At 45.7% G+C, this 14685-nt stretch overlaps 1 protein-coding gene across 1 annotated transcript in view; it reads left to right on the forward strand.

Moving 5' to 3' along the window:
• The first annotated feature begins 514 nt into the window (after window positions 1–514).
• The window catches only part of LOC107115468 (cytochrome P450 2J2-like), a 34257-nt gene continuing 20086 nt past the window's right edge, over window positions 515–14685 (forward strand). The window contains 3 exon segments of the mRNA XM_015417186.1: window positions 515–752; window positions 11830–11992; window positions 14025–14174. Coding sequence (XP_015272672.1) covers window positions 591–752; window positions 11830–11992; window positions 14025–14174 — 475 coding nt within the window. The 5' untranslated portion in view covers window positions 515–590.

The raw sequence follows: 14685 nt of genomic DNA on the forward strand, positions 1-14685 counted from the left end.
GAGGGAACACTGGTTGCAACCAATAGATAATATGGAACATAAGAACATAAGAGAAGCCAATGTTGGATCAGGCCAATGGCCCATCCAGTCCAACACTCTGTCACAGAGTGGCCAAAAATACCAAGTGCCATCAGGAGGTCCACCAGTGGGGCCAGAACACTAGAAGCCCTCCCACTGTTGCCCCCCCCCAAGCACCAAGAATACAGAGCATCCCTTGCCCCAGAACGAGAGTTCCTATCTATACCGTGGGGCTAATAGCCACTGATAGACCTCTGCTCCATATGTTTATCCAGTTCCCTCTGGAAGCCATCCATGCTTTGATATTAAACTTTCCTCCCCAGAAATAATTGCGTAATCATATCACAATTAAACATAGTGATAATTGGGATGACCACATTCCCAAATTAGTTGGCACTGGTTCCAGGAGACTTCCTGTGTATTTACCTTGACCTTACAGAGTATTTAAAAGGATGTCACTAGAGAACTGAGACAAGTGGCAACAGTCTGTAAGGAAACAACAGCCAGTAGAGGAAGAACATCCAGGCCATCCATGTGAAAGATATCAAGACAGAGAAGAAGAAGGAAGGATAATGTTGGGAGTGTTGATTGCCCTGCTGGTGTGTCTCCTGGTTCTATACTTTCTGAGAGAACTCTGGTCACACCGGTCCTATCCTCCAGGGCCCCTTTGGATACCCATCATTGGAAATTTCTGGCAGTTTGTGTACAACCTTCATAAAGATACTCTCATCAAGGTACGTCATTCCATATAATTAATCCATGTAGTTAATTAAGTAATTAAAGAAAGAACTATTTTCAATCATTTTCTTACTAGGCTCACACAGTTACTTGACATTCTTTCGTAGTCATCTATGCAATCTCACATATCAGGTCTGTATCTGTACAGAGCTCCCTTAAAGGAACTTGTGGAGCTCACAGCCAGGAGAGATGCTCTGATGTTCCCTCTAAGCTGTGGAGTCTTGTGAGCAAAAATTCTACTTTGTGAGCTACTGGCACTAAAGTTGTGAGTGAGCGATTTGGAAACTACATGAATTAGTTTGCTCTGGAGCCATCCTTCCTGAATTAAGACAAAAATATGTGAGCTGAAGGCTAAAAAATGGTGAGCTAGCTCACACTAACTCAGGTTTGAGGGATCACTGTGTATAGAAAAATTGCTTTCTAAATTCATCCCTTCTCCTGTGATTACATTCTGACGACATGCTGTGTCTATATTTCCTGTTGCAAGCAAAATGGTGGGGCCAGATGGTCTCAACAGGCTAATAGCTATGCCATATACCACATTCCTTCACACCTTTCTGCCAGAGAGCCAGACAATTAGGCTCCACACTCTGGCCCACATGCGACAAGTCACGTACACAATGAAGTAGCTGGAAACTGGGTCATCTGATTGCAGGCGGGGTCCCAAACTTCTAGCCAATCTATACACACACCTGATGTGCAGCTATGACAACCAACACTTGGGTGCACCCCCTGTCCACTCGTGATTGGCTGAATGGCCACAGCTAATCATGATTAGATTGGGTATAATTGATTGATCCCTATGGGAGTGAGTCTCTTAGCTCTTGCTCTTGCTCTCTCCTCTCCTCTTTCCATTGTCTGTGTATTGCACCTGAAATGCTGTCTTTTGGGAAACAAAGAGCTGCTTTGTGAATTGGATCACATGGTTGTGCAAGATGGGATTTCTATTCAAAATCCCTTGGGACTGTTATACCATGGACCTGTATGGACTATTGAACTTCAATTGGTAACTATGATGCTTAATGTGTAGTTAAGGCAAATAGCCATAGATTTTTATTGTTTTCAGTATCCTCTAATTGTTTGTTTGCTATGCTCTGTACTGAATAAAGATCCTTCTTATTTCTAATTGTCTCTGATGTTGTAACATCCAAGGCTAAAACTTGTGGCTGACGCTGACCACATACGCTACCATTGGAGGGTAATTAGTATGCATCTCTGAGCTAGAGTTGCTAATTTGTGTGTCCCAGATGCCAACTAAGGGCTTGAATCTCTTCCCTTAGGAAAAGCGGGGACTATTGAAAAGAGATTCTGGTGGCAAATTGTTCTGAAAACCAGAGAGGGTATAGAATATCTCATGGTTTGTTGTTTAATGTGCTGAAAGTGCTGAATTCCCTCGCATTCCTGGACTGGACTGAGTGGGTTAATCCTGTACACACTGGCTCTGACCACTCTTCTCAAGAGGATGTCTACAAACATTATCTACGCACTTGTTTTGTGATCACCACATGAATGCTCAGATCTAAGGAAGGGCACTTGCTAGGAAGGATGGTACCTTGTCTAACCAACTGCATGAACACTAAAACATCATCAGTTTCACTAAAGAAACCTGTTTTCTTTGTGGTGGTCTCTTTGTTGTTGTTGTTCAGTTACAGAGTCGAGTTCGACTCTTTGCGACCGCATGGACCAGATCATGCCAGTCCCTCCTGTCTTCCGTCGTGCTCCAGAGTTTGCTGAATTTCATGTTTGTTGCCTTGATAGCACTGTCTAACCATCTCATCCTTTGCTGTCTCCTTCTTCTTTGACCTTCAATCTTTCCCAGCATCAAGGACTTCTCCAGTGAGTGCTCCCTTCTCATTTGGTGGCCAAAGTATTTGAGCTTCAGTTTCATTATCTGGCCTTCCAGGGAACAGTCAGGGTTGATTACCTTTAGGATTGACTGATTTGATCTTCTTGCAGTCCAAGGGACTCTCAAGAGTCTTCTCCAGCACCATAGTTCAAAAGACTCCATTCTTCGGCGCTCGGCCTTCCTTATAGTCCAACTTTCGCAGCCATACATTACTGGGAATACCATTGCTTTGACCATGCGGACTTTTGTTGGCAGGGTGATGTCTCTACTTTTTATCATGCTGTCTAGGTTTGCATTCACTTTCCTCCCAAGGAGCAAGTGTCTTTTAATTTCATGGCTGCAGTCACCATCTCCAGTTATCTTGGATCTCAGGAATGTGAAGTCTGTCACTGCTTCCATGACTTTTCCTTCTATTTGCCAAGGAGTGCCATGATCTTAGTTTTTTTGATGTTGAGCTTCAAGCCCACTTTTGCGCTCTTCTCTTTTACCCTGAGCAAGAGGCTCTTTAGGTCCTCTTCACTTTCTGCCATTAGAGTGGTATCATCAGCATATCTGAGGTTGTTGATGTTCTTCCCAGCAATCTTAATTTTGGCTTGTAAATCATCCAGGCCGATGTTTTGCATTACGTACTCTGCATATAAATTAAATAAGCAAGGGGACAATATACATCCTTGTCATACTCCTTTTCCTATGCTAAACCAATCAGTTGTTCCATATCCGGCTCTAACTGTCCCTTCTTGGCCCTTATACAGGTTTCTCAAGAGACATGTGAGGTGGTCTGGTACTCCCATCTCTTTAAGGACCTGCCATAGTTTGTTGTGATCCACACAGTCAAAGGCTTTAGCATAGTCAATGAAGCAGAAGTAGATATTTTTCTGGTACTCTCTTGCTTTCTCCATAATCCAGCGAATGTTGGAAATTTGATCTCTAGTTCCTCTACCTCTTCGAAACCCAGCTTGTACTTCTGGCAGTTCTCTATCCACGAACTGTTGAAGCCTAGCTTGTAGGATCTTGAGCATGACCTTGCTAGCATGTGATATGAGTGCAATTGTGCGATAGTTTGAACATTCCTTGGCATTGCCCTTCTTTGGGATTGGAATGTATACTGACCTTTTCCAATCCTGAGGCCACTGTTGCGTTTTCCAAATTTGCTGGCAAATGGAGTGCAGAACTTTAACAGCATCATCTTCTAAGACTTTGAATAGCTCAGCTGGGATACCATCACCTTTACTAGCTTTGTTATTAGTAATGGTTTCTAAGGCCCATTTAACTTCACATTCCAGGATGTCTGGCTCGAGGTCAGTGATTATACCGTCGTGGTTGTCAAGGACGTTGAGGTCCTTCTTGTATAGTTCTTCTGTGTATTCTTGCCATCTTTTCCTAATCTCTTCTGCTTCTGTTAGGTCCCTACCGTGTTTGTCCTTTATCATAGCCTACTTTGTATGCAACAATCCCTTGATTTCTCCAATTTTCTTGAAGAGATTTCTAGTCCTTCCCATTCTATTGTTTTCCTCTATTACTTTATTTATTTATTTATACATTAGATTTCTATACCGCTCCAAACCCTGAAGGGTCTCTGAGCGGTTTACACCGTTCCGAATCATCCCTAACTAAGGCCACATGTTTACAGGGGTCGGGGCTACCTACCGGCACCCAGGTGGCAGGGCTCACTGTTCTCGGCTTGTTCCCGGGCGGTCTTTTTTTGGGCGTCGGTGTTCCGATGTTCCTGGCGTCTCCGGTGTCTGGCGGGGTAAATCTTTCCCTTTCACCTTTGCCTTTCACTTTCCTTCTTTCCTCTGCTATTTGTAAAGCCTCATCAGACAGTCACTTTGCTTTCTAGCATTTCTTTTTCTTTGGGATGGTGGTAATTGCTGCCACCTGTACAATGCCACGAGACTCTGTCCATAGTTCTTTAGGCACTCCATCTATCAAATCTAGTCCCTTAAACCTATTCTTCACCTCCACAGGGATCTGATGTCCGTCAAATCTGAATGGCCTAGTGGTTTTCCCAACTTTCTTCAGTTTATGTCTCAATTTTGTAATGAGTAGCTAATGATCTGAGCCACAGTCAGCTCCAGGTCTTGTTTTTACTGACTGGATAGAGCTTCTCCATCTTTGACTGCAAATTATATAGTCAATCTGATTTCGGTGTTGCCCATCTGGTGATGTCCATGTGTAGAGTCGCCTCTTAGGTTGTTGGAAAAGGGTGTTCGCTATGACCAGTGTGTTCTCTTGACAAATTGTTCTCCGAGGCCAAACTTGTCTGTTATTCCAGTTACCTTTTGACTTCCTACTTCAGCATTCCAGTCGCCTATGATGAGGAGGACACCTTTTTTTGGTGTTAGTTCTAGGCCGGTGGTAGGCAAACTACGGCTCTAGAGCCACATGCGGCTCTTTGGCTCCTTGAGTGTGGCTCTTCCGCTGTAGGCGCTGACGGCCTATTCCCTCCATTATTCTCTATGGTGGGAAAAAAGTAACTTTTCCCCACCGTAGAGAACAATGGAGGGGATGGGGCAACCTGTTTGGGGGCCTGTAGAATTAGACCCCCTGGTTCAATGTTCCTGAAACATGGTGGGTATCTTGGGGAGAGGCTCCAGCAGCTACCCTGCGATTCTGGAGCGTCTCCCTCAAACCCCCTCCCCTCCAGCCCTCAGAATACACCCTAGGTTTTCACCATTAACTTCAATGGCCCATAGGATATAATGGGGCCGAACTGTGGGAAGCCCCAGCAGCCCTCAGGCTGGAGCACCTGGAGCAGTCTTGGGAGGCAGATTGGCAAAAAGCAAAACCAAAAGTGCAAGAACTCGAGAGAACTTCAGGAATGGAGACGGTTCCTCTTCCACAGCCCAAAATGCAACCCACGAACCCTGAGCTTGCTTTTCTCTTTTGCGAGTCTGGCCTCCGTACTCCTTTAACGAGGCAGCCCTGAAGCTTGGGGCAGCGGGAGTTTCTTTGCATGCAGCTTGTGCAGCTGGCTGAGTGCCTCTTCTGCTTGCCCACCTCTCGCCTCTGCACCTCATCTTCTGCCAGGCATGGAGGAGCCCAGCTCGCCCAAGCTTCTTGCCTCTTGCTGCCTTGGCCCTCTGGTGCACGGGTCAGTCCCCAAAGTTTGACTCTTCCTCTACAAGTCTCTGGCACTGGAGGTATTCGCCTCCTTCCCTCCTGCCTGCTATGGCTGCATAATTGTGAGAGATTTCTTAACATATTGTTTCTGCCAGGGAAGCCGGGGACCCTGCCCATGAGTCTCCATTTCATCCTCACAACAACCCTGTGGGGTAGGTTAGGTAGAGAAGGGGAGATTTGGCCCGGGGTCACTCAGCCAGCAGAGTGAGAATACAAACCTGGGTCTCCCCACATCAATCTGCAACTCTGACCACTGTGCAGTGCTGCCTCTACTGATCTGTAATGTTCCAGAGGTGTTGTAATGTAATACTCAGTTTCTCAAACGAGTGTATGCCTGTCTGTTGGTCCACTTAGGAGTCTTGATCGTGGTTGTGTCGTGGTTTGGTGTAGTGGTTAAGTGTGCGGAGTCTAATCTGGGAGAACCGGGTTTGGTTCCCCACTCCTCCACTTGCACCTGCTGATGTGACCTTGGGTCAGTCACAAGCTCTGGCACAGCCGTTCTTGAAAAAGAGCAGTTTCTGTCAGAATTCTCTCAGCCCCACCTACCTCACAGGGTGTATTGGGGGGGGAACCCGTAGAGATTAAATATATTGTGAACTTAATCAAGCTTGCGTTCAGGGACACTGAACCTCTTAATATGAAATGCTGTTGAGAGAATGGGGGAGGGCAAACAGTTCTTTGAGCTTCCAGAGGCCTCTGGAAGGCTGCAGTTGGGAACAGAGTGCTAGCTGCTAGCTAAGAACCTTGAATCTGGTCCAGCAAGGCCATACATATTGATGCTCTCTAGTGTGTGCCTAAAATTAAAAACAACAACATACAAACCTGACTTACCCAAACTTTCCAAGGAGATGCAAGGCCATTGTTCACATTAGTGTTTGTCAGTCATTGTCATGATTTAATTTTATGGATACTTTGGACATATAGAGAGGATGAATGAAAGGAGACGAAACAAGTATACAAGACGAGTGTGGATGGGAGAGTTGGAAGGGGTCGACCTCAGCGAACGTACCTCAATGTACCTCAATCAGACTGAGGACATTTTTAGCAAAGGCCAGTTTAGGAGTACCCTAATTAAGTTAATAACAATGTACCTACCTATATAGTTTAAGTTTAAAAAAATTGGCTCTCAAAATAAATTTCAATCGTTGTACTGTTGATATTTGGCTCTCTTGTCTAATGAGTTTGCCCACCACTGTTCTAGGCGGTGTTGTAGGTCTTCATAGAACCGGTCCACTTCAGCCTCTTCTGCATCAGTGGTTGGGGCATAGACTTGAATTACTGTGATGTTGAATCGTTTGCCTTGGATTCAGACCGAGATCATTCTGTCGTTTTTGAGATTGTATCCCATTACTGCCTTTCACACTCTCTTGTTGACTATATGTGGTCTCTTTACAGTCCCCAAAAATGTGGTGATCAGGGAACTATGTACCTGATGGCAGATACAGGTTGCCAAAGGTAAACAGGGTCCCAAGAACTGCTCTTCCAAAAGTAGCATAAGTTTTAAGACAGTGCCACACTAGGAACTTCTCAAAGCCTAAAGATGTTGACCTGATAGCAGCTTTGCACAGATATGTGATAGAAACATGCCTGGATAATGTGGCAGAATCAGATGCCTCAAAGTCCCTTTACAGTACTAGCTGCTTGATAAGTTCATATCAAGCTTTAATGACATATATCATTTCAGTATTTGAAGGACACAGTCATTGCCTTTGCAGGACTGGAGTAGTAAAGACAATGATTTTTGACCCTCTTGAAGTCATACAACATTGGAGGTCAAATGCTAGTCCACTATGAAATTACTATGACATCCTTCAGTTCAGGAAAAATAGAGAACAGGGGAACACATCCGTCGCTAAATGGAGATAAAGGTAAAGGTTCTCTTGCTCGAAAGCCAGTTGAATCCGACTCTAGGGTTGCGGTGCTCATCTCCGTTTTAAAGCTGAAGAGCCAGCGCTGTCCAAAGACGTTTCCATAGTCATGTGGCCGGCATGACTAAACACCAAGGTGCACGGAACGCTGTTACCTTCCCACCGAAATGGTCCCTATTTATCTACTTGCAGTTTCTTGCTTTCGAACTGCTAGGTTGGCAGGAGCTGGAACTCGAGACGGGAGCTCACTCCATCATGCAGCACACTCGGGTCTCGAACTGCTGAACTACCGACCTTCCACAGCCTGCAGTTCAGCGTCTCAACCACTTGAGCCGAGAAAAGTGACATCTAGCATTAGTTAGCGGGCTTAGAGACACCAGTTATCTCTCCTTATATATAATTGAATAGTGGGTGCCAAAGTTCTAATTCTAAAATGCACTCCCTTAGTGTATGGCTGATGGCACTGCTCCTCAGCATATATCGCCACCAATCAGAAGGCAAAGCCCGGGTCCCGCCCACACCACAACTGCTGCGACAACCTGGTCTTTTGCATATGGAAGCTGATTGGACTTCACTCCATTCCACACCTCAAACTCCCCCCCCCCCCGCAAGGCAGTTGGAATGTCAGTTGCATATGGAACCTGCTGTATTCTGGTGGTGTGCAGGTCCCAGGTTCATGTTTTAAAAGCAGACTGACACTGTTTGCCCAAAGCCAGAGCACTCTCCCAGAGCCTCTTTCTAGCTCCCGTTGTATTTATTTCCACAACGGGCCTTATTTCTAGTACCAGATAATTCAACATTATTGCCTTGTATTTTAAAAAAGCAAAGAAAAACAAGTTTCAATGCCATTTAGCTCTACATTCAAGCTGGTTTTGTCAATCTGACAGGACAGCACCTGCCCTTCAAAGCTACTGAAAACAAAACTTTCCTGTTGTCGAAGGCTTTCGCGGCTGGAGTTCATTCGTTGCTGTAGATTTTCTGGGTTGTGTGGCCGTGGTCTTGGCATTGTAGGACCTGACATTTCACCAGTAGCTGTGACTGGCATTCTCAGAGGTATAACACAGAAAGACGGAGTGCTTTCTGTGTCAAGGTAAGAAGACAAATGGTAGGCAGGTAATTTATATCTACTCAGGAAGGTGGGGTAGGGCGGAGTCATTATCATGTAGGAGTTCCCCAGGCTGTGAAACATGCTAATGGAGGAGCTTTCCTGAGGAGGTTCTTTTGCATATGGATTGTTTCCTGAGGAGGTTTCCTGTTTCCTGAGGAGGTTCTCTATCTCTGTATCTCTGTAGATGAATCATTTAAAGCCAGCATTTTGGGGGGAAAGAACGCAGAGAGGGACAAAACAGGCACATACATTCCTATTAATTAACAGATCAGTCACATAACTGTGAACTCTTGCAACATGTATACCCACCGGCCGGATCTCATTGCCTGGGCAGCAATGCTTGAGTTCTAAGAGAAGAGGCACAGTGTATCTCACCCGGTGTGTTCTTGCTTAGTCGTACAAAGCTTTGTGGAGACCTCTTCTGGGGACATCTGAATAATTTTCTCTCATATAGATGGAAAGAGACACTTTTGTCTCTGAAAAATTCCAACCTTCACAAGCTGGGAGCTTCTTGAAGTTTAACGATACAGTGTGGATGTATCACCTCTAGCAGTAAGTGCTTCCTTCGGTCACTTTGATGCCAGTAGAGAAACACTACCTGTATTCTGCAAAAAGGTTTGATACCTGGACTGTCCCTTTCTACACCCCTATACCATCTTCACATGAACAGGATTTGGGAGAGCCAAATTCCAATCCCCAATCTGCCCGGAAGCTCACTGAGTGATATCGGCCCAGTCACTCTCTCTCAGTCTGATTAACTTTATGGAACTATTTAAAGACATGGTGCAGGTGAGGAAAATGGTGTATGAGCTGTGTGACACCCAACACTTCTTGGAAGAAGAAACTGCACTAAATAAATAAAGAAAACATGCTTTAGGCCCCGGTCACATTGGCCGGATAATGCGAGGGGAAGGTGTGGCTGTTTGCGCCATCGCAGTTTGATCCGCGATTATGCGATCAGACGTGACGGCAGTGCAGCGGGGTTTCCTTGGTCAGCAGCCGCAGCAAAGATGATGGCTGGAGGGGATAGCTGCGCATCGGCGCGATCATACCACCCGATTCCGTCAGCAGCCCATGGCAAACGGGTTGCTAGTACTTCTTGGCAGGTATTTTTTAACAAACACAATAGAACTACTGCAAATAGTGCAAATCATGCAAATTCCAATTTGTATTAATGCAACAGTACTGAATATAATTCATTGTATACTTATGTTTTACAGAAAATAAGGACGTCATAAGATGAAAATAAAGACGTCAACAGATGAAAATGAATGGACGAACTCCCCCGAACTCAGCCCGGTTTTGATATTATGGCTAAGAGCTGTTTGTAAGCAACTTTAAAACACATAGGAACAAAGGAGAGTCCAATTTGGAAGATTTGTGATCATGTGGATGCACAGCTGAGGTCTTATGTATGAAAAAGACACCTCAAAACGAATGTTAACTTTGGGGGAGTTTGGCCATTCATTTTCATCTGTTGACGTCTTCATTTTCATCTTATGTCGTCCTTATTTTCTGTAAAACATAAGTATACAATGAATTATATTCAGTACTGTTGCATTAATACAAATTGGAATTTGCATGATTTGCACTATTTGCAGTAGTTCTATTGTGTCTGTTTATGTCATACTGCAACCCCCTTTATTTGTCGTGATCAGTAGGTATTTTTTAACTGCAGGCTTTCGGCAGGAAGCCACGGGTGCACTACACTTGCCAGATGTGGCGGTGTGATCACGCACGGATAATCCGCCCGGCATCTGTGGCTCTCCCGCAGCAAATTTGCGATGTGAACGGGGCCCTTGTGTAACAGATTTGTCTAGGATTTAACCTGGGCCCTTTCTGCATTGACAGCTTGCTCCGGAGAATCCAAGGAGTCAAGACTTAAGGCTTGGCTTTGGAGTCACACGCACTCCCTCTGCACTGGCTTTTTACCCACTGGTTTATTTATTTGTGTATTCTGGTCGCATTCTGTATCTACAAGCAAAATCTGCATTTTTCGAGCTAACTAGCTGCTTTGTCTAAGATGAAGAGAAAGGCAAACATCTTTTAACTGCAAAGCCAACCCCTCCCTCCCTCCCTCTGTGATTCTGAAAAAATAAAGGGAAGGGGAAATCCGGGCCACACATGGAAGACTGACACATTTGAGAGCAGGGCATCCCCTTGTCCTTTATATTTACTGATTCCCTCTTCTGCTCTCTCTGGCTTTTTAAAAGTTTGCTTGAACAGGAGGACACGTCCTCTTAATTCTTTGGGGAAAGGAGGGAAAGAAAACAGGACAGGGAGGGAGCGTCAACCTAAAGCAAGACAGCCGGAAACAGGGGAGGGCAGTGGGCAGCACTTGCATACCCACAGAAACAATTCTACTTTAGAGAGGATTGGCAATTCCAAAGGGGATGAGAACAAAGAATCGCTGCAAAAGGAGTTTTGGTAACTGTGGGGCAACACTGTACTGAAAGCGGTCTGAATGCAGATTCCTGTAAAACAAATGCAGAAACAAGAAAAAGCCCCGACACAAACCCAAAGGGAAAGGGGAAGGGAATGCAGAATGGAAGAGTAGAATACGCTCAGGAAAAAGATGCAAAATACGGTTACAGAATGGGCCTTGGAGAGCTGGGAGGGTTGACAGGGAAGAGGAATCTAGATGCTGAGAATGCCCCCCCCCCAGGAAAGGAAGCAGAGACAACAACATGGGGAAAGGCAGGTGTTATGTAGTGGGTAGCCGCATGGATAGACGACAGGCAACGACGTAGTGCATAGCACGCTTTATTGGTACACAACAAGAACAGGGAACAAACGGCCGGCAGGCCAACTATATACACAACCAGGGGCACACCCCTGGGTCCTATTGGCGGGTTTGAATCTCCCGCCACGGTCCCATTGGTCCCCCCAGTGGAGGGACTAGGATCCTAGTCCCCATTGTTATTCCTGCTTCAAGCTCGGGTGTCTGCTGGCCCTCCAGTGGCGGTCACAAGAGCAGGAATCTGAGAGAAAGGAAATGGGCAGAGAAGAGGGTGTCACATAGCCAGAAGCTGAAGAGATAAAGAAGAGTGAACGGCACATGCCACACTCAAACAAACCAGCTGAATTAATTCACATTTTTCTCTTGTCTCTTTTTATGTAAATGGCAGCTGGCCAAACAATATGGAAACATTTACATGCTGTGGCTGGGACCCGAACCTGTAGTTGTGCTGTCTGGATATGAAACGGTGAAAGAAGGGATGATAAACCATTCAGAAGAGTTTGCCGATCGGCCGGTGACCCCATTCCTGAAAGCTGTAGGAAAGAAATGGGGTAAGTTGTTGGGGTAAGAAATGGGGTAAGTAAAAAATGGATTTAGTGAAAGACTATCCTTGTCCTCCCTGCAGGTACAAGGAACGAGGTACAAGAGAGAGCAAAGGAAGCATCTGAATGTTGCAGTCACTTTTAGATTTATCTGTCAGGTGAAAACTGGAAACTAAAATTGCTCAGTATTTACTAACTTAGTCATTTGGCACTGCCATATCTGGTTGTTTCAGTTTTCTACATATACTTCACAGAGGAGACCTCAGGCTGCTGTAATCTGAAGGGGATCTGGGGGAAAGTGAGAGGAAGCTGTCTGATTCCTTTGTTGCAGGGACAGAATCTGGGTATGTTAGCACCCTCTAGATCCCCCCTTTTTCCCTGGTGGACCTTGAGAAGGCCGCATTTACCAGAAGGGGGGGGGTACTCACACCCTGTTTTTCCTTCAGTCAGCCACATGTGGCTTGCTGACCTTTAGAATGCAGTGAGAAGCTCTTAGAATTGCCAAAGACAGATGAGAAGCAAAAGTAATAGGTAACAAGTAATAGTACAGTTCCGCAGAGCCTGCAAGACGGAGCTCTTCTGCCAGGCTTTTGAATAGGAGCCGCCACCACCAGTGTACCATCAACGCACCAGTGTAACATCAACGCCTCATATATGGACATCAAGATGTGGGCACGTACCATCAACGCCCCATAATCACTGCATCATGGGGGAGAACGGGACGTTTAGGGGACGTCCATCTTGCTTTTAGAAACTGTAATATTGGAACTGGCTGAGAGGAGCACCAAATGTGTTTTAACTGGAATATATTTTTATATTTTGTACTGTGTTGTTGTTTGTTTGGCGATACGCCTTGTTAGCCGCCCTGAGCCTCTGGGGAGGGCGGGATAGAAATGTAAATAATAAATAAATAAATAAATAAGAAATGGAATCAGAAGCAGTGTTGGCGCAGATTTATTCCTTCAGATCAGTGGCACAGTAATGGGCATGCCCACGGCACCACAATATGCGAACATTTTCATAGCTGACATAGAACAGTGCTTCCTCAGCTTCCATCCCTTAATACCCCTCGTTTGAACACATGAGAAAGAAGCACTGCAGAAATTTCACCAGACCATCAGAAAACTGGGCTAAAAATAAAATAAAATGAATTTCATTGGGGATAAATGTAATGTTCTGCATTTAGGTAGGATCAATCAAGTGCATTATTATAGGATGGGGGAGACTTGTCTTGGCAGTAGCATGTGGAAAAAGCATCTCAAGGTCTTAGTAGACCATACACTGAACAGAAGTCAGCAGTGTGTTGTGGCAGCTAAAAAGGCAGGGCTATTTTTGGGCTGGAACGCACCGGAATGGCTCCCTTTGAGTACACGGAGCCGGAAAGCCCCGCAGGCCGGGAGATTGCATGCGGGGGGGGGGGATTTCCCGCCTGCTCCGTGCACTTAAAGGGGCTCCCTTTTAGTGCACGGAGCAGGAAAGCCCCGCAAGCTGGGAGATCGCTCGCGGGGGGCTGTTTCCGGCCTGCTCCGTGCACTTAAAGGGACTCCCTTTGAGTGCACGGAGCAGGAAAGCCCCGCAAGCTGGGAGATCGCTCGCGGGGGGCTGTTTCCGGCCTGCTCCGTGCACTTAAAGGGGCTCCCTTTCTCCAGGCCAGTTTGGCTGGAGATCCTGGAGGTTTTTTGTAATCTTCTGGGCATGGAACAGCAGTCACTGGGGGTGTGGTGGGGTATTTTTGAATTTCCTGCATTGTGCAGGGGGTTGGACTAGATGACTAGATAACCCTGAAGGATCCTTCCAACTTTACGATTCTATGATCCTAAGGTGAGTTCACGTGTCAAACACGTTCCGCATAAAATTCCTTGTGTGCCTAATTAAAATAGCATTAAAAAATGGAAACTGTCGAGCTGGCTTGTATAGGGTAGCCTTCCGGCGCATAGCCATATAGAAGCATTCCGCTCGTTGTTTTCCAGGCGGGCAACCTAAACTTTATAGCAGTAATTGCTTGGAGTACTAACTTCTCATTGGTTTTTCGGGGCTTTAGGTATTATATTGTCAAATGGCCACACGTGGAAGCAACAGAGGAAATTCGGGCTAGTCACCATGCGGAAGCTGGGACTGGGGAAGAAAGGCGTGGAGCACCAAATCGAAGAGGAGGCCCATCAGCTTGTCGAGACTTTTGCACGTGAAAAAGGTATACGATGTCAGGAAACTGGGCTGGCCAATGGTTGCTGCAGTCTACCAATGCTGGCATGCCACCCCCATTTTCTGCAATGTTCCCCCACTGGCGTTTTAGGTGCCATCGAGTAACAGATGTGACTATATAACACTGTCAGTGGGGAAACCACTTAGCTAGAGCTCCCCATGACTTCGTTTTCCCCCTTCCTTTTTTCTTTTCCTTCATGGACTCGTCAGACTTTTAAGAATGGTGCTCTAATCACTTAGTGATTCTTTTAAAAATGTTTTAAAGTTCATGAGTTTTCAGGATACAGATGGAAAACTTCATTTCCCTCTTGAGAGTTCTGACACCTCTTTTAAAAAAATGCCCTGATAGAATCATAGAGTTTGGAAGGGACCTTCAGGGTCACCTAGTCCACCCCCCTGCACAATGCAGGAAATTCACAAATACCTCCCCCCCCCCCAGCCCCAGTCTCCCCAGCTCCATGCCCAGAAGATGGGGAAAAAACCCCCCAAGAATTCCTGGC

Source organism: Gekko japonicus, unplaced genomic scaffold, assembly GCF_001447785.1.
Source record: "Gekko japonicus isolate JY-2015 unplaced genomic scaffold, Gekko_japonicus_V1.1 scaffold1341, whole genome shotgun sequence".
Lineage (NCBI taxonomy): Eukaryota > Metazoa > Chordata > Lepidosauria > Squamata > Gekkonidae > Gekko > Gekko japonicus.